The sequence below is a fragment of the Anopheles aquasalis genome, chromosome 2 (genome assembly GCF_943734665.1).
Source record: "Anopheles aquasalis chromosome 2, idAnoAquaMG_Q_19, whole genome shotgun sequence".
NCBI lineage: Eukaryota > Metazoa > Arthropoda > Insecta > Diptera > Culicidae > Anopheles > Anopheles aquasalis.
In genome coordinates, this window is record NC_064877.1 from 23,150,001 (window position 1) to 23,175,531 (window position 25,531).

Genomic DNA, 25,531 nt, shown 5'->3' on the forward strand with positions numbered 1-25,531 from the left:
CTGTCGGAGTACTTTCGCACCTCGTCCCCGCCGGACATCAAGAAGTGCATCCAATGTTTGCAGGCGCTGTTTACGTTCAAGCCTCCGCTCAAGGTGGAAGCCCGGACTCATCTCCAACTCGGCCAGATACTGATGGCCTACACCAAGAACACCGATCTGGCCAAGAACCATCTCGAGCAGGCGGTAAGACTGGCATTCACCCTAGTGGATCGAAGGAATCAATGTTATTTCCTTCTCGTCTTTTTAATGCGTACAGTGGATTCTATCGGAGAACATCAACAACTTTGACGACGTTAAATTCGACACCGCTAGCCTGCTGGCTCAGCTCTACCAGCAGCAGGACCAGAGTTCGCTGGCCAAACCCGTCCTCCGGAAGGCGATCGAGCTGTCGCAGCACAACGTGTACTGGCATTGCAAGCTACTGTTTCAGCTGGCGGTAAGTTGCGGTAATAACCTAATTCCTTGCCAATCACCTAATCCTTAATGATGTTGCATTTCAGCAAACCCATGCCACCGATAAGGAGTACACGCTCGCCTCGGAACTGTTGGCCGTGGGCGTCGAGTCAACTGACGAATCGAATGCCACTTACCTGAAATCATTGTTCCTGCTGAGCCGAGCCATGATTATGATGATCGAGCGGAAGACGAATGATGTGCTTGCGATCCTAAACCAAGCCGGTCCCATCATTGACCACTCGATCCAGAACGTGCACCTGAAGGAGTATCTTAAGGTGTTTTTCTACGTGCTCCAGGTTTGCCATTATTTGCAGCTTGGGCAAGTAAAAACGGTGAAAACCAGCCTGAAGCAGCTGCAGCAGAGCATTCAGACAATCATGGCCGCTAACTGGCCCTCGGATGAGCAAATATTCGGGCAAAATAGTACAGAAATGTTTATGTGGTTACCGAAAGAGCAACTGTACGTGCTCGTGTACCTCGTGACCGTGTCTCACTCAATGATGGCTGGTTACATGGACAAGGCGCAAAAGTACACCGAAAAAGCGTTGACGCAGATCGAGAAACTGAAATGTAAGTTTGCATCTGAGTGTTCATGGACCCCTTAGTGGCACCGGTACCTTACGTTGTATGTTTTCTTCCTTTTTTGTGTAATCAATCTGTAGCTCAGGAAAACAAACCGATTCTGGCCGTGTTTCAAATCATCCTGCTGGAGCATATTATCATGTGTCGGTTAGTGATGGGGAATAAGTCGCTCGCAATCAAGGAGATTGCACTGGCCAAGGATGTTTGCCTGTCGTCGTCGCACAAGTTTCTGCTGAAAAAGCACGCGCCGCAACTACATTGTCTACTGGGATTGTACGCAATGTCTACTAGCTTGTTCGAGCACGCAGAGAAGCAGTTTTACGCCTGCATTCAGGACACAACGGAGCGGGAGTTGAAACTGTTTGCCAACCTCAACCTGGCCATCGTGTATCTGCGGACAAAGAGGGAACAGGACCTGCGGAATATCCTTGAGCAGATACAGCAAGAGAACTCGCAGTGCTCCAACAGTCAGGCACTGATGGGAAGCTTCTATTACGTCCAGGGATTGAACGCGTTCCACAAGAGCAGTTTCCACGAGGCCAAGTAAGTAGCGTGGGCATGGTGCCCATTACTGCATCAAAGATTCATCGTATTCACATTCTCCGTGTTCATTCGATTGTGTAGGAGATTCCTGCGTGAAACGCTCAAGATGGCCAACGCCGAGGATCTGAACCGTCTCACGTCCTGTTCGCTGGTATTGCTCAGCCACGTGTTCCTTAGCATTGGTAATTCGCGCGAGAGCATGAACATGGTGACGCCGGCGATGCAACTCGCCTCCAAGATACCCGACATCCACGTGCAGCTGTGGGGCAGTGCCATACTGAAGGATCTTCATCGAATGCTCAAGGAGCCGACGCAGGAGGTCGAAGCGTACAACAATCACGTCAATTTTTCGCAAAACCTAATCGCCGATCAGCTCAAATGTACCAAGTTTCCCGAGCATACACTCATTAACTGGTTCCAAGGTGATCCCCCGTTACCGATGCTCTCGCAGGATCTCGTCCAACCGATGGGAGTCGCACCGTCCGGTTCCGGAACGGCAGCCCTGGTAGCCAATGCCACCGGCGGTACGCCGCAGAAACAGCAATCCGGTGCTACCTTCGTACGATTACCAGGTACAGTCAACCAGCAGGTCATGTTTCAGTAGCATTTCGACAAAGAAGAGATTAAGGAAACGAATATCGTTGAGTCGATTGGATGGGCGCATTCATCGATCCGTGGAAACTGAAATAAACAAGTAAAATCAAATCCATTTTATGAAAACCTGCTTCTTTCGCGATGCCGTTTCCGAAGGGGACTGGAGTCGGTGACAACGTGTCAGCTGAATTTGTTGTTTTTCCCGAGCAGCGGGCCACTTTCTATCGAGAGAAATCATTCGATCGCTCAGTCCTTTACTGTTTTATTAGTGTGTTCCAGTAGTGCTTAGTTAGAACATTCGATCTAGAATTACAGCAATGGCAACGTGAGTAGCGCTGGGGATATTTGGTTCAAAGAAAAATCCCACCAACAAATCCGTGAACATATGTTAACTTTCACTCGTAGGCGCTCGTTAGTTATTGTAAACTCACTTCCTTTCTAATCGCAGGTCCAAGGTAACATTCAAAATCACGCTCACTTCCGATCCGAAGCTACCTTTCAAAGTGTAAGTTTAACCCACGCTCTAATGTTAACCCGCGATTAACCCGGGGGCTGGACTTCTATTCCAGATTGAGCGTTCCGGAAACGACACCCTTCACCGCGGTGCTCAAGTTTGCCGCTGAAGAGTTCAAGGTAGACCCGGCGACCAGTGCCGTCATCACGGACGATGGCATCGGAATCAATCCGCAGCAGACGGCCGGGAATGTGTTCTTAAAGCACGGTTCCGAACTTCGGTTAATTCCTCGTGATCGTGTCGGTGGTAGCAACATCCGGTTGTGAACCTATGGAACAATGCCTTTCGTTAACAAGACACTTTTCTTTACATTAAACTCCGTCGCGTTGCATATAATATTGTTTATTGGAACTATGTGATTTGGTAAAACGTGTAAACGGTGGCTTCGATGGTCACAAACCGCTAGCTTCATTGTTCCGGTTCATTTGTTCATAATCTTTTCAATAATTGAAATAAATAATATTATTTCCATTTGCAAGATCACTGGCCCAAAAATGCACTAAGATATCTGCTGTCGTATCCAATTACGGAACTTGGAGACATCGGTGAACACAGAGTACTGATTCGGATCACAGAGAAGCTGATTCCGGCGCTGGGCACTGATAGAAACAATTCCGCGAATGTAGTAGCGGGATCCTTCTGCAAACACCAATCCACCACCACTGTCGCCGTTACAGACGGCGTTACCTAAAAGAACAAAACCGAAACCGCTTGATCGTTAAAAATTGTCAATTTAGATTCGATTTTCTCATGCTACCCACCGTCCGCATGGCCAGCACAGAAAGATTCACCCACAGCGAGCACCACATTGAACTGGACGTTCTTCTGAGAGCACGTCTTCTGCGATACGACTGGAACCTCCAGATAGTTCAGCACATTGCTCACGACACCGTTTCGCGTGAAGCCCCAACCCGTCACCTTACCATCCCGTCCGTAGAATCCACTTATGTCCACCGTCCGGTTGTACAAACATACCGGCTTGATGAAGCTGTTGTACACTATATCTTGTGTAAGCCGAAGCAAACCAATGTCGGTGGTAAAAATGGCTGGATTGTACTCTCGGTGGATTATAACAGATTCGACGGTACGATAAAAGTACTCCTCTATCTGACTGATATCGACAATGCCCGTGTACACACGGAACTGCTCCACGTCGAGTGTTTGGTTGGTGTTTTGCCGCGTGAGACAGTGAGCCGCCGATAGAATCCATCGTTTGGACACGATACTTCCACCACACTGGTATTGCTATACGAGGGAAGCGAATCGGAGTAACTCATTAAATCCATCAAAAGGACTCCGAAGAATATTTAACATACATCGTCCAGGTAGATGGCCACATGCCAAGGATGTTCACCCTGCCCTGACTCTGTGCCTCCGATGATACGAGATCTTACGCGATTTGCCTTCGATGGCACAACCGTTGCACATTCTGTGTCATCCAGTATCCACTCGTCTTCCTCTTGCTGAAATACGCAAAACATGAAAACTGCATCTTTTCCCCAGGATAGATAGATCCGAACTTACCCTGCTCTCCATTGACGCCATCGGATCGATTGTTTCACGTCCAAAAAAGGGATCTGTGATAGTGGCAAACGTCGTCGCACGTTGCCGTACTGTGTCCGCGCCATTTTCGATAGGAACACGTCGACGGCGCTGTTGGCAATGGTTACGCCCGTTGAAATTGACCTCGACCACGTCCGGCACCGGTCCTGCTTGATTAAAGCGCACAAAAAAGTTCAATTCTATCTCGGCGTCCTTCGCGATAATGAAGGTACGGTTTTCGATCCGAAATCTTATGCTGTCTTCTGTGGTAACTTCACCGAAGTGGTTCTGGAATCCAAATAGAACGATCAGTACATCCTAGTGATTGGTATGTAGTAGATAAGTTAGACTTTACCCCTAGAATGTAAATTGGATGATCGAATACGATTTCAATCACTGCCTGATGGAGCGTGCTGTCGGCCACAAGATTCATCTCCGCGTCCCACCGACCACCCGAAACTACCACTGTGGTCTGGATGGCCTGGCACGTGGAGTTGAATTGCTGTTGCGTTCGATCATCTGACGAGTTTTTCCAGATTTGCGCAGAACGATTGACCAAAAGGGGAGCACGAGGATCGGCAAGGTTGCGCCCGGGTGTCCTACGAAAATAGATCGATCGTATTGCGTTTCCTGCAATTTCCCGGTGTTTCAAGATTAAATTCAGTGTACCTTACAGTCGTAGAACAAATGGTGAACCCGTTGAGGTCGATACGTGTGAGAGTAGGTTTTTGTGACTCATAGGCTACAGACAGCGGAACTTGTACGTTGTAGCCTGGGGGGAACGAATGGGTCAGGTTGGTAATGTGGAAGGTCTTGTAGTCGTCTGTTCTTTTCTGGAAGTAGTTCTGTGAAAAAGGAAGAAAACAATTGAACAACTGATACAAGCAATCGATTCAAAATAGTAAAATTTATTCAAGTCGCTTGTTATTGTTTTGTAGTTCTTTCACGATTCCATGAGGAATATAAATGATAGTGTGGCTAAGATTGAAACGGATAGTGTTTGTGAGGTAGTAGTATGAAACAAACACCACCTCTAGTGTACAGTGTCATGGTCACTGGCATCGTTATAACCCCATTGCCTTGCATTTTGCATCCTTTGCTTACCGTTAGTAGCTCTACTTCGCGATCAAACTGCAGTACGAGCTGAATATAGGGCAGCGTAACTGAAGGGCGCAGATTGAGCTTTCCTTCGTAAAATTTCTCGTACGTATTCTCGTGATCGACCGTAAACAGATCACTACAACGATCCGTTTGCCTAGCAGGAGGCAAACGGGGAGCAGCGTATGTGCGACCAAAGGTGGTTAACGTTGCTCCCGAGGGAACAAATAGGCTGCATAACAGAACAAATACTCCACACAATTGCACTATCCATGGCCACTGATGCACGGACATGACTTTACAATCACCTTTAGTATCTTTTAAGACAGCAGCACGACAAAATTCTCAATAATAAACTGCGCGATCCTCACTGATCAACGATTTCCGAACGAATGAACGGCCACCAATCGAGGCTACTCATCGAATGATTACTTCTGACCAGATCATGCGCACCAGTCGAGATAATCCTGGCCCTAAGGGTTTTACACAGCCAAAGACACGCTAATCATTCAATAAACCATATTGCCAAGTGGTGAGAATGAGAGGTTCAATCATGCAAAATGAATGCATGTGACATGGCATCTTTGAGTACGGCAATTAGCAGTGACGTAGATTTACTTGATAAGCATGAGGCGGGATTACATGGTAGTGATCGGTGTTTTGAATTTGTCTTGATAATAATGTTGTGATCATTCTTTGTCATTTAAGAGTCGGTCCAAAGACTAAACATATTGGAGTAAGGAGTGTTTGATTTATTTGGGTATGTCACCGGTAGCTTAAACATTAATTTTAACATTTAACTTTTAACACTAACTTGCTCGTGCTACGATGGGCAACTAATCTTTGGTTACCGTTAGATTTTGAATCCACTTGTTGAACTTTGCGACATCCGTAAAAACGACGTAATGGTTCGGATCGCAGCGGAAACGATCCTGCAGTGCTGCCGAAACCGAAACGACGCCCCTCAAATACCAGCGCCCATTATGCTTGAATACCATTCCGCCACCGCTGTCGCCGTTGCAGACGGAGGTACCGTTTTTGAACCCGGCACAGAACGAACTGTCCGATGTGACCCGGCTGAAAAAGTCCCGATTCGACCAGATGCAGGTTTCGTGAGCCACGACCGGCATCTGGGCAAAGGAGAGCCGCGAACTGACCAGCCCATGCTCGGTGTAACCCCAGCCCGGCACAAACCCAATCTTGTTGACTAGCGTCTTGTAATCATCGTCAAACGACCACAGGCACACCGGCCGGATGAAGTTACTGAACTTGACGTCCTCCTTCAGCACCAGCACGGCAATGTCGCTAAAGAACCGCTCGTGATTATACTGGGCCGGCACGTGCACCGATTCGATCTGGGCATCCTCCTCCACCCCGTTCCACTTGCTCAGTTCGATCTTGCCAAAGAACAGTAGCATACTTTTGGCATCGACCGGCTTGTTGGTCTTCTCCAGTGTCACGCAGTGTGCCGCGGTGATGGTCATCCGCGCCGATACCAACGTAGCACCGCACAGATACCGCAGTTCGGTCACTGAGCTACGGTACAGGGCACCGTGCCACGGGAACTGTCCTCGTTCGGAAACCGATCCATGCGTCACGAGTGGGTTCGCTTTCGGTACAACTGTTCCGCAGATGTCCTGTTGATGGTTGTTGATGTAGTGCTTCGACTCGCTGCTCCCCGCATCGGAGTCTTTCCGAAGAAACGCATAATCTCCCGCAAAGTACTGTGGCCGGATGGTGGTGGTTCTCGGCACCGGTCTCGGCGTGCTTGTCCTGTAACCGATTGGAGCATCATCCCCAGCGTTCAGCGCGATGCCAGCGAGGCGATCATATTGGATGGGATTCGGCTGGGGTTTCAGGTTACTTGTGAGTGGCCGGCGAGTAGTATCCCAGATTTGTTCCCGTGCTATCGGACTGCGGGTTGTGGTACTGTATCGTCTGATTGACAATCTAAATAGCAAAGCATTCATGATATTAGACAACATACACTAAGTTATATAATGTGTACAGATTACTGTTACTACCCTGTGTCCAGTTCAGCTGGCTCAACAGTATCTACCGGGAGTGTTCGATCCTCCGCATCATCTGCTACAGCTACACGGGTGGGGTAAAGATGGGAGGCATTCGGTGGCTCGACAGCTTTTTCATTGATTGCTCTTGTCGACACCGTATCATGCAAGGAAGGGGAATCGGAATGGTATACTGAGGGTTCTACGGGAGGCGAGACAGTGGCGTAGGCATTCACCGGTTGGACTACGTGAGGGAACTCGTCAGGATTATCTGGCTCAAGTTCCTCGGAGGTTCTATTGGAGTTTGCAAAACAGAAACAAAACAGTTTTATTCTGAGGGTCTACTAAATACTGGGCATTGTGGTGTAGAGTTAGAAGCGAACTGGAACTTACAATCTGCGGTTGGGTTGATTCCATCCCGTCGTTGTCCGTTGTCGTGTCGGACCGGTAGCATAGGGCCGTCTGACCGTTGGATTCGTTCGGGCAACTGGTTTCGCGTCGGTACAAATGCTTTGACCGTTGAATCGAATGTGCCTTACCGATGGTACCGGTTTGTCCGGTTGGTACCGGACAAAGATCTTCAGCACGTACACTTCGCCGGCGCGCATATTTTTCGCTTTGTCCGTCATGTGAAATTCAATGTTGTTCTCCGTGCTGAACCCTCTGAGGAATGTCTGTAATTTGGGGAAATACATATAATTAAGCACTCAAGCTTACTGCTAGCAGCTGCTACTGCTGTTAAGCGGGTTGCTTACACCGAATTCCAAAACTTGCGATGAGAAAAGGACATCAACAAACACCCCGTGGAGTGGTACATTGCTCTTCAGGCGCATCGTACCAAACCAGGTACTGGATGAATCGTCTTGCTCATCGTACGAGAGCACAGCGGGACACGGTGAAGTCTTTTGGTGAGTCGGGGTAATACCCAGCACTGCTACGATGATCCAGAGGTGTATCTGCGAACGTATAGGATAGTGCATGTTAATGAGATGGGCTCGAGCAAGATGGAAGGATCTTTCAGAGATAACATAAAGGTACGATTGCGCTGTCAGCATTGATTTAAGCGTCCTCTCATTACGTAATCGCAAAAGGGAGGCTGTGTTGGAAGCAATCTACTACGCAGGCGATGAATTCCTAGAATTAAACTCGACGCTTGAAGAGATCGCGAGGCGTCAATGGGAGAAATATTGAATACTAATCGATAATCAAGTTTGCGACGGAGCCATTAATGCTTCATCCGGTCTATAAGCGCCACTAGAATTCATGACGTGGACACTGTTCTCGCTTTAGCGTTTGACTGTCTAGACATGGGGCATGACCACTGTCTCCACTAGTGTCTCACCACAGGCTACCTTGGATGAACCACGGAAGTTAGATTAGCGTTATATCGAATATCAACCGTTGTCGCATGGCTGGGATTTTCCATTGAAATGGACACCTCTGAAGCTCCACCACACTTAGGTGGCGCTTGACTGATGATCTACGACAATTTATCCAGTGTTACTTTTGAATCATCAACGCACATGAAAAACCTGTTCGTTCGGTTGGTTGGTCGTGCAAGAGCAACGGCCAATAAAGATAAAGTGCGCCTCACCGTTACTGTTTGAGATGGTTCTTCTAACCGCTGTGGACGCAGGGTAAGAAAACATCTAATGGTATTGAGATATTTTATACTAATTTATCATTCATCACACTACAAATGGGACATGATATTTTGCCACGGCCATTTTACCACAATATGTTCCACCAACCGGCACTTTAAGCTAATCACTATGTCTCACCTTCATACTGCTGCCGTTAATTTCTATCCCTGGCAGATTAAATATTCACTGCAGCTTATGCACCCTGTTCCGATTGCAAAGCCCGATCAAGCATATCAGACTCCTCAACACAACACAAGTGACGTGGATAGACTGAGCTTGGAATCGCTACTAACTGAAAACAAGTATGTCAAGCACTTGTTTTACGTCGTCGATGACTTTTAATCCGAGAGCAACACGAACCAGAACTGCACTGCGTTCTAAACGTCGCGTTGCTACACTGCGATCGGGACGAGTTGTGCTGTGGGACGCTGTACGACGACAACTCACTGGTTCAAGACGGTTGACAAGAGGTGTAGGTGATCTTATACTGTACCTTCCGTTAGCCTGTTTTGGCCCGTTCGATACCTGAAAAGTGGAAACGGTCTGAACGAATACCTGAAAAGTGGGAAAAATCTGAGCGAACTGCAGATGGTTGAGCGTAACAGGTAGAAGGCTCATTACCTTACAAACATAATTTTTCGGATGGTGTGCAAATGCTGAGGGTTTTTTTTTTAGTTGGTATCTTACGGACGGAGCCGTATATATTAGATAGATAGAGGAAGATAGAGTACAATCAGTAGAGGGAACAGGCTGATGAATTTTATAAACCGACTATAAAGAACAAAATGACTCAAAGAGCATTTTTTTAAATCGCTTCGAGAATCAGGTAAAATGTGCCTATCGGTTGTAAACTAGCATAGCAACATGTGGTTCATTATCATTTCTAACTTGCAACTGTGCAAAACTTTTCTTTATTACCAATTTTAGCCAGTCAAATGGACATTGGACTATGTGAAAATTAAATATCTTACAATCGATATGTTAACAGATTACGTTTCTGTTTTTAAAAACAAAACACATACAGCTTTGGCTCTACAACTGATTATTTACAGTATGTATTAATCAACAGTTAGGTATTAAAAGCCGCCTATCGATTGATTGAGGACGGCTCTTTAATACGCACCCTCATTGCATGTTTAGTTTCACTTTACATTTTCATTATCGCAAAACGTGTTTGGCAATAACGTACCATTTAACCTCCTTTTGTGGTCTCTGTTGTAATCCAATCCATGTTGAAAAAAAGAAAGAAAACAAACCTCCTATCGATTGCTCGTGAATATTTCATATTCTCGGCCTTATTTTGTCGAGCTAGCGATTTGTGTAATCAATTTCCTTCGATCCACAGACGATGAAACTCCTCCAATCTAATTAAATTATCATCTCTTCCTGCATTTTCCACCGTGGTACGCCGTTTTCGAAAAGATTAGATTCTAATTAACCTTTAATGATACCACCGGGTTGCGGCTGGACGAAGTCAAGGTTTTTTTTAAATTTAATTTTGTTACGAATGATTGCAAGAAAGGCGGCCCCCTCATCTAATCACTCCACGATGTCGCAGATCCAAAACTGCTTCAAGAGCACCTGCCAGAGAGGAAGAGAGAGCGAAAGGGAGTTGAATGAGGGTTATATCGAACTACATCATAGAATGCAACCGACGATTAGTATACGCGTAAACAGACCAGAATGCATGGCGGAGGCCTGACGAACACTCAATCGACCACCATGTAACATGATGCCTTAACCAAAGTGATGGCCTTGGGACGCGTGTTGAGCGTGCGTTTTAGCTGCATGATGCCGCATCCCGGCTCTCACACCCGGCCACTCACAATGCAAGGTCAACATTAAAATGCAGTGTAAACTGTTGTTGCCGCCCTATGGTTGTGATCTGCGATGATGATACGTTCATCGAACGAGGTTAATTTAAAACGATAGTCAACACTCAGTTGAAACGTTGCCACCATTGTTATCCCTACACTGGAGGTGTTTGGTTTTATTTTAATGATCAGTTGAAGTCTGGTCGGGTTTCTTGTAACACGTGCGCTCCACCATATCTCTTGTAGTAACTGTTTTCCACTAAATCAGCATTGGGCAAACCCTTTTCCATTACATGAAACGTTGATACGGTGATACAAACATTGAATTGCAATTAAAAACAAAGCGGATCAGATTTGAAATGGTAATACCAGCAAACGATCCGGTAGGTGCAGGTGCATCTCTATATTCAGTCGCTCTCTATCCCGCATAACCGAGGATTAGTGATAGTAGTAGTAACCATGAGTGCCGTTCTAGTCCAGCGTGTATTAATCGACAATCCAACGAGAGTCGCCCTCAACGGTGAACTTCCTAATCGTACGCGTGGGCGAGACGGAAGACAACCAACCTCCGGCCCAAACGGATAAAAATTGTGGAAAGCAAATGCTAGTCCAGTTTTCCACCTAGACCACCCGCCTGCCAACCGGAGGGGACAACAAACCGTTTTAAAAATACTCAGAACGAGTTGACGCGTGAGAATCGGAGCGTGAGAGCGCGCTGTTCAGAGTAAGTAGTGAAGAGAAGAGATTGGCGGGAGTCGACCTCCCACCGCACGCAATCCAAACGGCATCCAGCCAGACTCGGCGAACGTTCTCCAGAGCATGGCCCAGACGGAGAGGAATTAAAGGCCACGGCACACTGGGTGGCGTTCGTTGCAGCAAAGTAATCGGTCATACTAGCTGCGGAGTTTTGTGAGCTTTATTTATTCAAACAAATACTTTTTTGTCTTTCTTTTTTATTACGCGAATGTCTTTAGTCCTGCATGTTATGCTAGATATGTTATAGGAGTAAATAGTACTTTAGAAGTAGATCATACAGTTTTTTTTAAATGCTAAATTAATCACACAATTTTAATTTTCTAAAGCCGCAACCGAACAGAACTCAGATTCAGAATGTGCGCAACGTCGAATCGCAATTTTCCGCGCTCCCTACACGTGAATTCTTTACTGCTCTTTGTCGATTATCTGCCGCTTCTCTCGCTACGACAGAATGCGTAGATAACAAACGCAGGAATTGAATTGAAACCGTTCGCTCACGCCATTCTCTCCCTTGCACTCTCGCTCTCTCTCTTGTCGCAAGATTGCAGGAAAACTCAATGGAGTCCCCCTCAAAAAACATAAGCATGTTTTGAGCATAAGCAGTTTGAATTCGCTCGCGTTAGCAGCAGGGCGCACATGGTGGTTGCTGGTACGCACGGTCGCAAACCGCATCGCTGGTCGCTGGTAGTGTTGCCGATCGTGTGTTTTGTTTGAAAGCCCTTTTTGATTTGCCAACCCTTGCCACAGTAGCCAGCGGAACGCCCCTCCATCTACTAGCGGAAAGAACTAGTAGTAAACAGTGTGTGTCCCTGTGTGTGCTGTTTGTCTGTGCCGCGCCGTTGTTGTGATTGTTGTGCCCTCCGGTGGTTGTTATTCACGGTGACTGTTCGCTGCGTGCGGTTGGAAAATAGGTTATCGATTGATGAGGCCTTTTCCCGGGGGCTGGCAAAGGAGGCGGCGACGCAAAGGCCACAACTCGGAAGGAAACTCAGAAACATTCCACCGAGCACTCGGAGCAGATTTCGCTGGACAGCATTCGGCGCATTCCCTGCTTTTAGTACCGTCGGAGGAAGTGTAACGTGGTGTGGTGTCCGAAAACGATTGTTCGGTCACTATTTGCCGGTCCCCTGGGCTGTTGTTGGTGTTGGTGGTGTAAATTGAATTTAAATTATTTAACAACAACTCACCGGTGTACCGTCACTGGACCGGGCTGACGCACCGCTTGTGATACTGTGAAGTAAGCAAATTGCTTCTCCGTCTGCGTTCATGCTGTTGATGATCGGTATCAGGTGCTACTGCTCTGCTGATGGGGTGGGTTTTTGCAAATGGTTCAACGATAGAACCGCGAGCGTAATGTACGTTCCCTCGTTAATCCCTGGTTCGCGTACATAGCAATCCGAGGGTTTCGGTTCTTTACCGAGGGACAACTACCCCTAATGTGTAACCCTTTATTTCCATCCCACCCCTGCTTTTGCACACACTCCAGCCTCAGACATACACGCGTTTTACCTGCCAGTAGAACCGCAGCACAAAATGCGTTGCTCCGAATCCCGCAAACTTTGTGGGCACGCACCCCCGGTACACACCTTGTCCTGATGGGCCGGGGTCATTGTATTTGTTTTGTTTCGGTTGACAACATCGCGAGCCACCGTCTGCTCGGTTCGGTCGTCCTCGAAACCAGAGGTCGGTGCCAGAGTGTGCGTGCCGTGCCCCGTACATATCCTGCGCTGGATCCGCAAGCAACCGACCAACCAACCGCCACTAACACCACACCGGTGACGATGACGATGATTTGATGATCATCTGTCAAAATATTGGCCTTCCGTTGCCGGTTTCTCGTCATCGCGCTCCCCGCTAGGATATGCGACGGCAATTCATCGTCCTTCTTTCGCTAGAAACAACCACTCCGCGTGGGAGTGATGGTCGCGTTTTTCCGTTGTTGCATGAGTGTATGTTCGTAGTCTAGCGGGCGGAGGTGGACGTGCGTCAGCCAATGTTTCAATCTTAAGCAGGTCCCTTGAATCGTTTCCACAATTTAGCAACAGATCCTTTAGCTGAATGTTAGCAGGAAAACTCTGGGAGTCGGTTCGATTAAGTGAAATTCAATCAAGTGCCGGTCAGAAGTGATAGCCCGGAAGGTGTCGTTAATCGGGATCACCGGTATACCGGCACGACGGCGCAGATACAAACATATCTTTTCGTCGCAGTGATAGTGAAGAACGAGAGATTGATACCCGCAAAACCATTTCGGGCAACAGAGTGACACAAAATTTGACGGAAAATCCAATTTATCAACGCCATTTTTTGGGCAAAGCCGTCGGGCGGGGACTCAAGTGGGCGGACGGCAGAGATCAGTGGACACAACCAGCGTGGGCTGAACCGTTCGTTTATTCGAAGCAGAAACGTCGCCATCGATGAACGGTGATGAATGGAACTGTCAAGATGTGAAAGGTAAGAAGTTAATCTAGTTACACGTCAGTAGTTGGTTTCCTTTTTCCTTTCACACGTACACACGCACCCATACACGCTCACACAAACACGCACAAGGCACTAGTTAGCTGACCTTTCATGCGACGCAGGCAAAGAGTTGCGACGCATCCTTGGGATCCAAGATCCGCTGGCCACGGAAAAATCGAATTACAATTTTCACCTCCTGCCGGATCCGTTCCCCCACATCCTCTTTCGAGGGTGATTTCCGACCACCTTCAACTTCCCCCGGGACCTGGTATGCGGTACCGGATCGGTTCGTGCTTTTCTTGGGGTTTCCGTTGCGGACGCGGCGTACAATGATGATAAACGATACTTCCGGTCGCGATTGGATCCGGGGGGGGGGGGGGGGGGGGGAGAGTGCGAACGCAGTTAAAGGAGTGGATCGTTAAGCCTTTGCCTAGGTCAATGCGGACCGTACGCACTCCACTATCGTCGTCGTGCTGGGAGGACCTCTTATTTATTGTCCTCCTGGGACCGGGAAACAACGGCCAAGGGTTCGTGCACATAAAATGGAGAACATTATTAACACTAAGTGGGTCTGCGGTCCCTGAGTTAAATGTCTCCATTTGGAACTCACCATTTGTCGCCAGGCTGTTGTGTCCGGTGACGGTCAGCGTTAATGTTGAAATCAACTCAAATATTTTTTAGTCAAAACAGAGATAGATCTCATTCTTATTGTTATGTGCACGCATGGGTGCAAAATGTATTTCCTCATCTTCAGAACTATCATGCAGCTGTCAACTCTTCGAAATGGGTTTGATTCGCAAACGAATGTAACTTATACCTCGCACCCTCGCACAAAGTGCTAATGGTGGCCGCTCTCTGCCCCAGGCAACGTGTAAACAAGACGATCGTGTCGATAACTAATTAGCAAACAGGCGGAGTCACTAAAGTAAACAGACTTATTGCCGGCAGCGCGGAGGTGGGCCGGGGATTTACGACCTTCCTGGAGCGAGATCTTGGCGGTCAGATCAAGTGCTAATCCATGGAACCACAAAGGACCCATAAAAGTGGGAAATGTTTCGTGTGGCTAATGGTCAACTGACAGCGTCGAAATCGCTTGATATGTGGAGAGAAGGTGGGCGTGAAGCGAGGCATTCTTGCTTTCGTGAGGCATGGATTCGGATTCTATTTCCATACTCTTCGTAAACCGGCAAATGATGCTTAATAATTTGTATTATTAAATGATGCGATATTATAGCATGCAATATATTATTTCCCTACATTGAACCAGCTTTTGTTCATTGTGTGAAACTTGCTGGTAAGTTATGGAATATGAAAATTAAATTTCATAACAATAGCGTGCCCACCGTCAGCAACTACATCTGCAACTCACCTACGAGCCACCATAGTATCATGACAACGGTTTCCTTGACTATCTTAATGGCCTAGAGAAAGAAAGAGAGAGCTGACGATGGACTCAGAAGAAGTTGGTTCGTGCTCAGCACAAAACCCGCTTGGTTTCTATTACCATATCCTTATCGGCTAACTAGGCATCGCCGGGAAACTATGTTTTACCTCAAATCTCTCCACCACATTCCGGGTCTGTGTCATCAACGAGAAACCGAGAAGAGCCGAGAAGTCATTAGCCTTTGTTAGTTTGCAACCAGAGGTTTCCTTCCTGAGATGCTTCACCTGAGAGCGTCTTGGAAGCGGGAAAGTTTCCATTATTTTGTGCACTTCTCGCTCCGGTCGCTACACTTCGTTGCCTCTCCAACTTTGCTTCCTGATCCGGGGATGTCATTAACGTAGGATATGCTCGTTCAGCAGGAGAATTTGTTCGCTGACTGCTTTTTTTAATCGCTATTATTTGTGCCCTGAGCAGCATGCATTTTCCCTCATTTTTATTCCCTTGTAAGATAGTGAAAGTATTTGAATAGATTCTGTGTCAACTGAAGATTACAGAAGACTGCGAACGAAAACAGTGTCAGACACATGATATAGAAATATCCAGAAGCTCGTTTTCAAATTTCACCTTGTCGCTGCTACTAAATCCCTTGTTAATCGATTCAACTGAACCCGAATGTTATCGAAACCAAACGAAAATTATTCAAAGGATTTGTTTTCGAGAGTTTTCAAATTCCAAGTACAGTTCGGTATTTTCTTTTAGCAGCAATAACGTGTGCGCTGACGATGACGCACGCAGCGCTGCGAAGACACGTTTCATGTTGAACGTACCACAGGTAGTTGGCTTCTTGGAAGTGAAAATTGCGCTCGATTACATCAATAACACTTCCTCGAACAGCCCTGGCAGCGCATGAAAAGTTCTAAAAAGTTCCAGTTGTAGGTAAAACTTCTGGGTGTTTATCAAGTTGCTGTGGCACGAGCGAGAATCACTTTACTTAACTAATTGGCCCTAGTAAGTTCGCCATTTTAATGATTCCATTTTTAGGCGAGTATCGTTGAAGATATAAAGTATATCTTGTTATTAAAAGTGGTAAAAGTAATTACGGTGGCCGCTTAAATGTGTCCTAAAAACTGTTATTTTATGCTTACCATTAATTTATGTACTAAAAATGGCTTCATCAAACACATTCCTCAACCTCGGGACGGCTTCCAGTAGCGACAGCAGCAACGTCACGCAGCTGGTCATATTATTACGCAAACCTGGACTGCAAGACATACTTCTTGCGTGTCTAATTTATTACACTCTCTTCCTCTCCTCCTGCTGCTGCTACATTGACCCAATACTCTCTAATGTGTTTCAACGTAGCGAGAAGGAAACAAAAAAGAAACGGGAATAGAAATGAAACGCCTGGAACCCTAGTTTCACTCGAACGAAGAGGAAAAAAGGACACTGTCATCAACAAGTAAGTAAAAGTAAATGAAAGGACTTGCTCCGGTTTGGTCCGTGGCATCCGATCACATGGAACAGTGGCCGCGGAAGGCACTGCTATGAAATGCTATTTAATGGAAACCGAAACTGTGCCACCAGTGCCTTCATCGACCATTGAAAGAGCCCGGCTTGGCCTCATAAGCGCGAGTTGAAAAGGAACCCCCGGACTCGTGTAATGGGTGTCCGGTGCCCAGCATGTCGTCCCCGGCACCATTCGGCACCAGCGCCCTAGCGGCGCACCTGCAACGGACGACTTTTACGCACGCAATTCACTAATGGCCCAGGCCCAGCGGTTGTTAGCCTCGCCCCCGGGAAGCGTCCATGTGGGCCTGTGGCGCGCCATATAGGGAAGCCTTCCGGTTTTCGAATCGCCCATCGAGAGCTCTCACAAGTACCGCGGCCGGTACGGAACTGACTACCACCCAGTAATCAAAGCGAGGCCCACGATTGCTCAAAGAAAACAACAACGACGAAGCTCAACTTCCTTCGTTCTCGAGGGCTATGTTGATTCCCTAATCATCATCATCATCATCATCATCACCATCATCGGCAGTGGTGTGCCCGATATTCTTGGCTCATTTGGTGTGCAGTGTAGGTCTTTAGAAGATTTAGTAAATTATAAGGCTTGCCGAGGGGTCATAAGCAGTGTCGGGCGTTTAACGTTGCCAAGCAGTGTTTACGTGGAAGGTTTACCATTCGCCGAAGGCGCTAACTAACTTTACCATAAAGGATTACGCCTTCTTGTGTGCTAATTCTTGTACCATCCTGGATTCAACAAGCCATTCAACGGTGGGCGCGGCAGATATGATTTGCTAGCATAAGCCCTGCTGTTCATACATTGACATTCCGTTCGCTTTACATCCTTTCCACAAACGACGGTGGAATGAAACGGAGATACTTGATTGCTTGCTCTTCCAGGAGTGGGAAGGAATGTAAAAAAAAAGGAAAACATAACACTCACCAACCATGTTGCTTTTTCCCCATTAATTGCTGTTAATCAGCAAGCAGTCCTGAATGACTATGGCCCTCATTCCGATCAGTTGGTTAAAAAAAAAGTAATTGAAAATCATAAAACCCATTGAGGGAACCCGGCCAACCACCCGGGCCAGTGTGCAGCATGTGCAACGAGCATTCCACCGGGTAAAAACATGTTTTCACTGCGGTTGACGGCAAATTATGAATAAAGCATACAAAGCCGTTTTACTCCGCTACTCGCTCCGCTGCTCGCTCATGCGAACCAATTGATCGGTATCCTCATTTTCTGCTTCATTGTTTGCATCTTCCGGTTTATGTTGTGGAAATAATGGACTGTTGTTGGGGGGCCCCCGTTCAACGATTTCCGTTTGCTTTTGCATTCATCTCGGTTAAAGTGCGCGATTCACAGGGCGTGCGAGTGCGCAGCTTGCATGCTTTTAAGGGAAATTTCGCGAATCCTTTCGCATCACAGAACACGATTGGCAAACGTATCGGCAGGAATAAGGAATTCATCGCGTTGATCGTCGTTGATTTGTATTCAAGCACAAGCGTCAAGCGTTTTTGGGATGTATGGAATTATAATTCCGCTCGCCTGCAACTGGAGCTGGACCGAAGGGAGGGCGTGGAGAATTCATTAGAAAGGATTACTTCCGTGGCTGTTCGATGCTGCCGGTTGTGGCAAGATGGCGCCACATGCGCAATCGCTCGTATCCTGTAGCCATCGCTCAACACTACGTGCCGCGCGTTTCGCAGATGGATTAGGTTTCCTTTCGTGAGTGCTCTGGAAGGGGTTTCGAAATCCTTCCCCAACCATGGTGGTGGTGCTGAGCAATGACAACGGCACCCATTGCTATGGTTTCAAATCCGTTAGAACCCTACTCTCTTCGCGCCACAAAACCCTAAAACCCTGTTAGGTGAACGGGATTAAAGAGGCGCCGCCGGTTCCATCGATCCTTCTTCCTCGATATCTGAATGGATGCGAGGTTGAAGGAAGACGACCGTATTCAGAATTGGGAAACGGGGCTGTCAGAATGTCAGAATTGGATTCAAATGCTTTCTCCGTCACATAAACTATTCATTTCACCTTTGACCGGTGCACCGGTTCACGATTATTAATGACTCCGCTGGTCGCGTCTCAGGTCGTTCAGGGCACTCTTCGAAAGCTCGTTCCGTCCATGAGCACAGACAAATGTGTGCGCTCGTTAGGTATGGGTGTTATTTTTGGGGACCTTAGGAAGTTTAATCACGATGGGAAATGTTTCACAAGGATGATTTGAATATGGAGAAAGGGATCAATGAAGGTAAATGAATGTACACATGCGATGAGCAGTATCAGAAGCAAAAATAGAAGCAAAACAAAAAGAAAAAACATCTTTTGACCCCCATTCTTCCGACGTTGCCTGGGGTGGCGCATGGCAGAGAGAAAAAAGTGAAAATTTTACAAAGTGCTAGGCGCCTCCATGCACCTTCACGATGGCGCTGCCTAGGACCGAGGGGTTCAGCTAAGGGCAAATCCAATTTCCGTCACAAGCCACTGAACAGAACGTGGTTAAGCTTTTAGTGAACGTTTCTTACAGTTTTACCTTCTCGTACGTGTTCTTTTTTTGGTGCCATAATGCAATCGCACCGAAGGTGTGTTAGTGGCCGGGCGGAAAGACATGTAGGAATCCCTAACGGTGCACATACACATGCACACACGTTTACGCTGATTATAATCCGCTTATGATGAGTTACGACACTATGTGTGTGATGCGTTCTTAGCGGCCGCCACGGGCACCAGGCACCAGGCATTATCTATCCAAATCCATTCGCCATTTTACCTTACGGTAGGTACGGTGCCTCGGGTTCGGATTTGGTGAGATGTGAAGGCACCAGCCAGGTATGGTGCCTTGGGTGCCTTACGGTGGAGTGAAGTCATTTGTTTCTTTCTGTGATCACAAGACTTTCCTAGCGCTCTGTGCCGCCAATCTGCGGCCAATGATTGCCAAACGAAACGATAATCGATTGCCTTATTTTTTGCGCTCTCCTCGCTGCTTCGAGGGGCTACCTGCCGGTTTGTGGTAGCCTTTATTTAACACTTCATTAGCGAGCTCCCCATCGGGACTCACGGTGGCATGTGGCAAAGGCAAAATCTGGCGCCTTAGCAGCAGCAGCAGTAGCTAGGTGTTTAATGACCCCAATGGGGCCACCCGGAGGGACATCTCTATTGCTCGGAATCAATGTTTGCCATCTTTCTCTCTCTCTCTCTCTCTCTCTCTCTCTCTCTCTCTCTCTCTCTCTCTCTCTCTCGCTGCGTCCGTTATCTCCATCCATCTCTATTCAAAGCAATAAGTTTTTCACCCTCCACAAGCCACACCGAAGTGGTCGAACTGGTGGTGCGCTGGAGGAAATGGAGAATTATCGCTCGGAATAGGATAGCGGATCCAGCCTGGCCGGTGTGCGGTTTGCTCGGCATCGTATTTCTTCCGCTATCAGAGGCGGACGCATGTGAAACCATAAATTAGGACCCTTAAGTAATAGCAGGCTCAGGGAATGGGGCGCTCGCGAAAAACCCCGTTGTGGGCTCACCCAGGTGGCGAAACTTTTAATTTCCTTCACGTACGAAACGTGGCCCATTCCGGGGCATTTGGTTTTTCCGACTATATGGTGGTCCTTGCGCCCCGAAGCCACATCTCGAAAGCAACATGCACACGGAGCATGGCCCGGGGGGAAAATTTACCAGACCAGAGAAAGCGAACGATCGAGAGGGTGCGATGAGACGCGGATGGGTGTGCTTATGTAGGTGGAAAAGCTTTTGTTTGCTTCCACTTGCGCCAGACTGATCCTGCTGGCAGTGAACCGAATGCTTTCGCTTCGAGACAACATCCGGTGGGTGGGTTTTCGTCCATTCGTAAGGCTTTGTGTAATTGCTTGCCGTCGAAATTTACGGTGAATTACGGTGGTGTCTTAAGACGATTTCGGAGGTCGACGGTCTTGCCACCGTGGCTGGGATGCCCATGACTAACGAATGAAGTCACTCGAAAGATAACATTTATGTTGCGCTCCATTTGCGGTAGTATGCCCCCAATGCGATAAGCTTTTCGCTCGGTGCTCTGCGGTTGTGCGAACATTATTGCAGTTATCGCCCATGGGCTGGTACGTCCGGGGGCGGCTGTCATTTGTTTTTCACTTTTCTTTTAAGGGATTTTTCTTCCTTGTTCTGTTTCAGTTGTTGTTTGTGATGCCTTTCTTTTGCCACATAGCTTTTCGTTCCCTTCACAGTACTCTGATCGAAGATAAGAGAAGAAGTTCTTTTTGGATGAGCTCAAAATGTTTGTCATTCTATTGAAGCAGTGTGACGGGTGTTCACTCAAAAGAAGAGTAAAAAAAGTAGAAAAATTTCGAAATCCATTACTTTTCTAACTCGAATTTCATTAGTCCTGAGCTCGCTGAAGTCAGGTCATTTTATCGTCATTTCAGTCTATCCATTTTCCTTTTTGCTGCTCCTCTCACACCAAAAAAAAAAACAAATGGCGAAAGTGTTCGCCAATCACAGAAAAGCATCGCAAAAATGCATTTTTCAGTTCGTTATCCATCGGTGACAGTTCGCTCAGTCAGTGCACTTTGCACCGAAGGAAATGCGCAATCGTTGCGAGTTACAATTAAAATTAGCGTAATGGAAATTGTATTCGTTGGAAATCACTTCGCCGCTTCGTCGGCTGACATCGCTTCATCAGCAGACGCTCCGTGGCAGGACTGGCAGTGGAAAGCCGTTACTGTCATTATTATGATCGTTGTCGCTAGTACCATCACCATTATCAGCGTCAGCGGCCTGTGCTGTGAGACTAAGAAATGGCAAGAAGACGGGAATGGCCGCTAGATTTCCAGAGCCGTGATTCTGCTCTCGGAGGGTGGATGAGGATGGTGAAAATTATGTCTCAGAATGGCGCCCAGGAAATGGATCAAAAGGTCACATCCTTCCATCTGCGCTGCGCCAGTGCGTTCCTCGGATCCACGTGGCCCATCTGTTGGCGGCAGTCACAGCTGTTGGAAGGAAGAGGAAATTATGCTGAGCTCCGATGCTGTGTTCCTCACGATGGCTTCTTTTTATCGGTCGGATCCCCAGCACTCTACTCGCAGTTTGCCACCGATAGGACCGACGAGATGGTGGGGCTGGTTTAAATTATACATTTGCCCAGGAGTTGGAGTTTCCGGAGCGTTCCGACCGGTTCCAAGTCGTTCAGCACATTTGTCATAAGTGACGGATTGGACTGTCGTGAACCGTTCTATCCGCATAGATTACGAATGGCACGGACGCCCGATTGAATCTTAAAGAGGTAGCAACTCGAAGCGAAAAGTCAACGACTGGGACTGGATCACAGGAGATGATTCCTTTATCTCTCTCGCTTTCTATGGTTTCATTGATTTCTTTCGTCCTGAATCCCGAGGGTAAAAAAAGAGAAAAAAATAAATTGCTTTTAAGCAAAACCCACTCAATTCAAATGTAACGTGAATTAATTACTTTAGCAACAGTCCCTGTTGGAGCACTACATTTGTAAACTGCCTCTTAATGTCGTTAATCCTTTGAAGGAATTTTCCTTAGACATAACGAATCATCTGATATAATCTTGGCAGAGAAGCATAAACAAAGGATTATTATACTGCGTTGTCTAGTTTCTCTTTTTAAAAGCATTCTGATGCACCGAACTGATCTCTTTTCAAATTACTAATGGTGGTAGGATAAAAGATTCGTTGTAGGATTTTCTTTGTTTTTTTTTATTGTTAATCATGCACTGGGTGATGCTGGCAGCATTACTGACCACTACCCTTGGGCACAGACAAATAACATTCATCAATCATCGCGCTGAAGCCACTAGCCAAAGGTAAACGTGCTGCTGGCCTCCTGCTGACGTCTTTGCTAAGCTGCTCACCCTAAGCCAATAGAAGAAGAACGGGCTGGCACATTTCTACGACGGTAATAAAGAATTATAGTGTTTGAAAGAGCGGTAAATATGATCTACCGGTTCCTTTTCCCCCTTCGTTCTACGATCCGTGCCTCTAATGCCTCCTAATTCTATTAAGGCGTCTTACCAGATTAGTGATTATCATGCGGTTTAAGCTGAACGACCCATTTGCTGTGCCTCGCCGGATTCAAGGGCATGGCTACACCCCAGCAACTGCTACGTAAGAACGCACCTCCTCCCTGCTGGGTAGTCCGTTCTGTGGTGTCGTCACTCAATTGAAATTGCCAATCCTATTTCGGTGTGTAGGTTTACCGTGGATGTGTGGAAATAAATCCATATAACGCTCCACGGAGAAAGTGTGCAGATGATGATGATGATTGCAACAACGCAACAACGGCTTACGCAACGTTACCGTCCATTGATTGAATCTTCCCGGGTAGGGAACTCCTATCCATTGCGAACCACGTGACGAACAAGAGAATTAGTGTCCGTACGTTCAGTACGTAACATTGTTCGTCACCTCGTTACAGAAGGCGAAGATAATGCACCTTCTGCTGTTCTGTTAGTTCTTTCAAACTCTTCTCTATTCCTGATACGAACTGCTGCCACATGCGTCTTTGGCGACACAGAATCAACAGCAATGCCATCATTAACATCGCTCCAGCGAGCGCGAGACCGTGGACCACCGAGACCTTAAGTGAGATATAATGCGTTTCGCGATTAGACTCAATTTGCGCGCCAACTCACCAACGCACACTATCCTCCTGGCTACACAGAACACGATGATCTCGGCTGGGCATGTCTTTTACGTCCAGTGAGATCATAGCGACAAAATAAAGAAGAACTAAGCCCATTTGCATGATCCAGCCAAACGGATTCACCCGGTTTTGCCCCGAGAAAGAGATGCTCTGCTGTGGTGGATAGCAAATCTCTGGTCGTGGCATTTTGATTCTGCGTTGGAACCGATTGGCACGCTCTGCTTAAATATACGCAAATCGATGTCACGGCCCGATGATGGTCGCGCCATCCGGCATCACACACCATGACACTGAACACGCATTAATTATGCGCTGGCACGCGGGCCCAACCGCTGGTGAAAAGTCTAGTGCCCGCTACCGTCAACCGTCATCCACGGTACCATTTTTCCGGCATTTCGGTAACAGCGGACGACGCATCCGGTACGTGTGCTTGTGTCTGCGAGATGCGTATCAGCGTTTGTCGACACATTGTAATTGGTTAATTGGAAGTGAACTGAGCGAACGCTCCAGCTGTGAAACCGGTCGATTAGCGATATCAATGACAGATCTTAATTTGTTGCATACTTAAATTGATTCGAGATTTTATGTTGTTTCATCTTTCGCTCGCTGCTGATCCCGTTGCTATTAATATTAATTGAGAAATGTGGTGCTCGTGCCGCCAATGGGCTGACAGGTTATTTTGATACTTTTTTTTTAACGATCCATGCACTTTATCGCCATCGAAATGTAATTTACATGTTTAGCGATACATGAATCATACTCCAAACCTCGCTCGAGAGTATCATCGTTTTGCAAAATGCAGAGCAATGCTGTGCTGTGGAATGGCAGGGCACACGTTCGACCATAATGTTCTCATTCAATCCGAATTACGTCTTCCACCTTTCAATGCCTTGGGAAATTGTTTTGAATGGCTGAAACGCGATGCGCACATTCTGTCGTCCGGGTGATGGCTTCAGTACACCTTCTTCAGGGCCTTTTCCTGGCAAGCAACGAGCAACATCTAACGCGCACCGGAAAAAAACACTCGTAAACATGCGCGGTATAAATGTTGCATGAGTCAAATCACGGTCACGGGCTATCGAGTGATGGCTTGAGGTGGAAAAACACGCGTCCAATGCAGAGGGGGCCCGCAATAAGCAGCGAGAATAAAGAAGACTCGCGGGAGACTAACATCGTAAAGATGCTTTTTTTATGATTCTTGGTGCGTTCCGTGCGCGTACCGCGGACAGGATTCTAAACGATCACTAACGAAGCGTGCAAATGGTACACGGTTTTTGGCTCGGTTTTTATGAGTTTGTTGTTTTTTTCTTTCGGGAAAATCGTTGATTAAAAGGGGCCGCTTAGGTGAGTAAGGAGTTAAACATGCGGAACCGGAACTCGCACTTCAAAGGGAAGCCAAATCAATAATATCGACCGAAGGTGAGGTAAGTGCAACACAGGCAGTGGCTCGATCAGTCTGTTTACGTCTCGGTTTGAGTGCGAACTTGACTATCAATTCAAAGGACAAATTTAATCCCTTTAAATCCTGCTACACGCAATGGTCAGTTTGCTTGGTGAATTAGATTAGCCAACAAACGACTGACCGACCGACCAAAAACCACTACAAATTGGTTCCAATTATTGGCGAAGCGGCATAAAAGCGTCGGTTAATTATGGTGCATGATTTTTCTATGCAAATCCCCCCTTAGAACACTTCAAACAAAACATAATCGTTGGGCAAATATTAGCCACGCTTGTCGTACAACAAAAACTGCCAGTGATGGTAATTAGAATAATGAGCACTTCGGTGCGCTGGACTCGACGAATTGACCCGGTGTGATTGTCATTCAGTTTTGCGATGCACCGTCACTGGCCAAGTGATTATCAATGCGACATGTTTCATGGCATTAAATGGCTTAAAACTTGTTCATCTCGAGCTGCCGCTTACAGGACCTTGCTATACCGCGTGTAGCTTATGTTTGTACAGAACAAAAAACGT

At 47.0% G+C, this 25,531-nt stretch overlaps 4 protein-coding genes across 9 annotated transcripts in view; 3 read left to right on the plus strand and 1 right to left on the minus strand.

Annotated features, from left to right (window-relative positions):
- LOC126580831 (MAU2 chromatid cohesion factor homolog) overlaps positions 1-2,280 on the plus strand; it is a 2,432-nt gene extending 152 nt beyond the window's left edge. Inside the window, exons 1-5 of the mRNA XM_050244102.1 lie at positions 1-183; positions 257-436; positions 501-1,026; positions 1,119-1,581; positions 1,663-2,280. The exon at positions 1-183 is cut by the window's left edge and continues 152 nt beyond it. Coding sequence (XP_050100059.1) covers positions 1-183; positions 257-436; positions 501-1,026; positions 1,119-1,581; positions 1,663-2,185 — 1,875 coding nt within the window. The 3' untranslated portion in view covers positions 2,186-2,280. The remainder of the gene's footprint in view (positions 184-256; positions 437-500; positions 1,027-1,118; positions 1,582-1,662) is intronic.
- An 80-nt stretch (positions 2,281-2,360) lies between these two features.
- Positions 2,361-3,167, plus strand: LOC126570062 (ubiquitin-fold modifier 1). Its single transcript, XM_050227524.1, has 3 exons — positions 2,361-2,500; positions 2,624-2,680; positions 2,745-3,167. Exons 1-3 carry the CDS (start codon positions 2,493-2,495, stop codon positions 2,953-2,955), a joined length of 276 nt encoding a protein of 91 aa, XP_050083481.1. The 5' UTR covers positions 2,361-2,492; the 3' UTR covers positions 2,956-3,167.
- Positions 3,166-9,377, minus strand: LOC126572782 (uncharacterized). The gene is made up of 13 exons (XM_050232414.1): positions 9,120-9,377; positions 8,094-8,294; positions 7,732-8,012; positions 7,354-7,632; positions 6,167-7,279; positions 5,747-5,760; positions 5,336-5,673; positions 4,901-5,076; positions 4,587-4,830; positions 4,214-4,519; positions 4,006-4,152; positions 3,451-3,934; positions 3,166-3,376 (listed from the first exon to the last, which is right to left on the minus strand). Exons 1-13 carry the CDS (start codon positions 9,123-9,125, stop codon positions 3,189-3,191), a joined length of 3,777 nt encoding a protein of 1,258 aa, XP_050088371.1. The 5' UTR covers positions 9,126-9,377; the 3' UTR covers positions 3,166-3,188.
- A 1,725-nt stretch (positions 9,378-11,102) lies between these two features.
- Positions 11,103-25,531, plus strand: part of LOC126570846 (galactosylgalactosylxylosylprotein 3-beta-glucuronosyltransferase P) — a 43,582-nt gene continuing 29,153 nt past the window's right edge. The window contains exons 1-2 of one of the 6 annotated variants that reach the window (XM_050228893.1): positions 11,103-11,157; positions 13,591-14,002. The gene's annotated coding sequence lies outside the window, so the exon portion shown is untranslated. Of the gene's footprint in view, positions 11,158-12,169; positions 12,236-12,443; positions 12,463-13,426; positions 13,501-13,563; positions 14,003-25,531 lie in introns of those variants that run through there. The other 5 variants (XM_050228894.1, XM_050228895.1, XM_050228896.1 and 2 more) reach the window with 5 other exon arrangements.

Bases quoted from the DNA above. Each gene is read 5' to 3' on its own strand.
- LOC126570062 (XM_050227524.1), top strand. The intron at 2,681-2,744 runs GTAAGTTTAACC...CTTCTATTCCAG, and splicing joins CCGAAGCTACCTTTCAAAGT to ATTGAGCGTTCCGGAAACGA.
- LOC126572782 (XM_050232414.1), bottom strand. The intron at 8,013-8,093 runs GTAAGCAACCCG...CCCAAATTACAG, and splicing joins CGCAAGTTTTGGAATTCGGT to ACATTCCTCAGAGGGTTCAG. The intron at 7,633-7,731 runs GTAAGTTCCAGT...AAACTCCAATAG, and splicing joins AATCAACCCAACCGCAGATT to AACCTCCGAGGAACTTGAGC.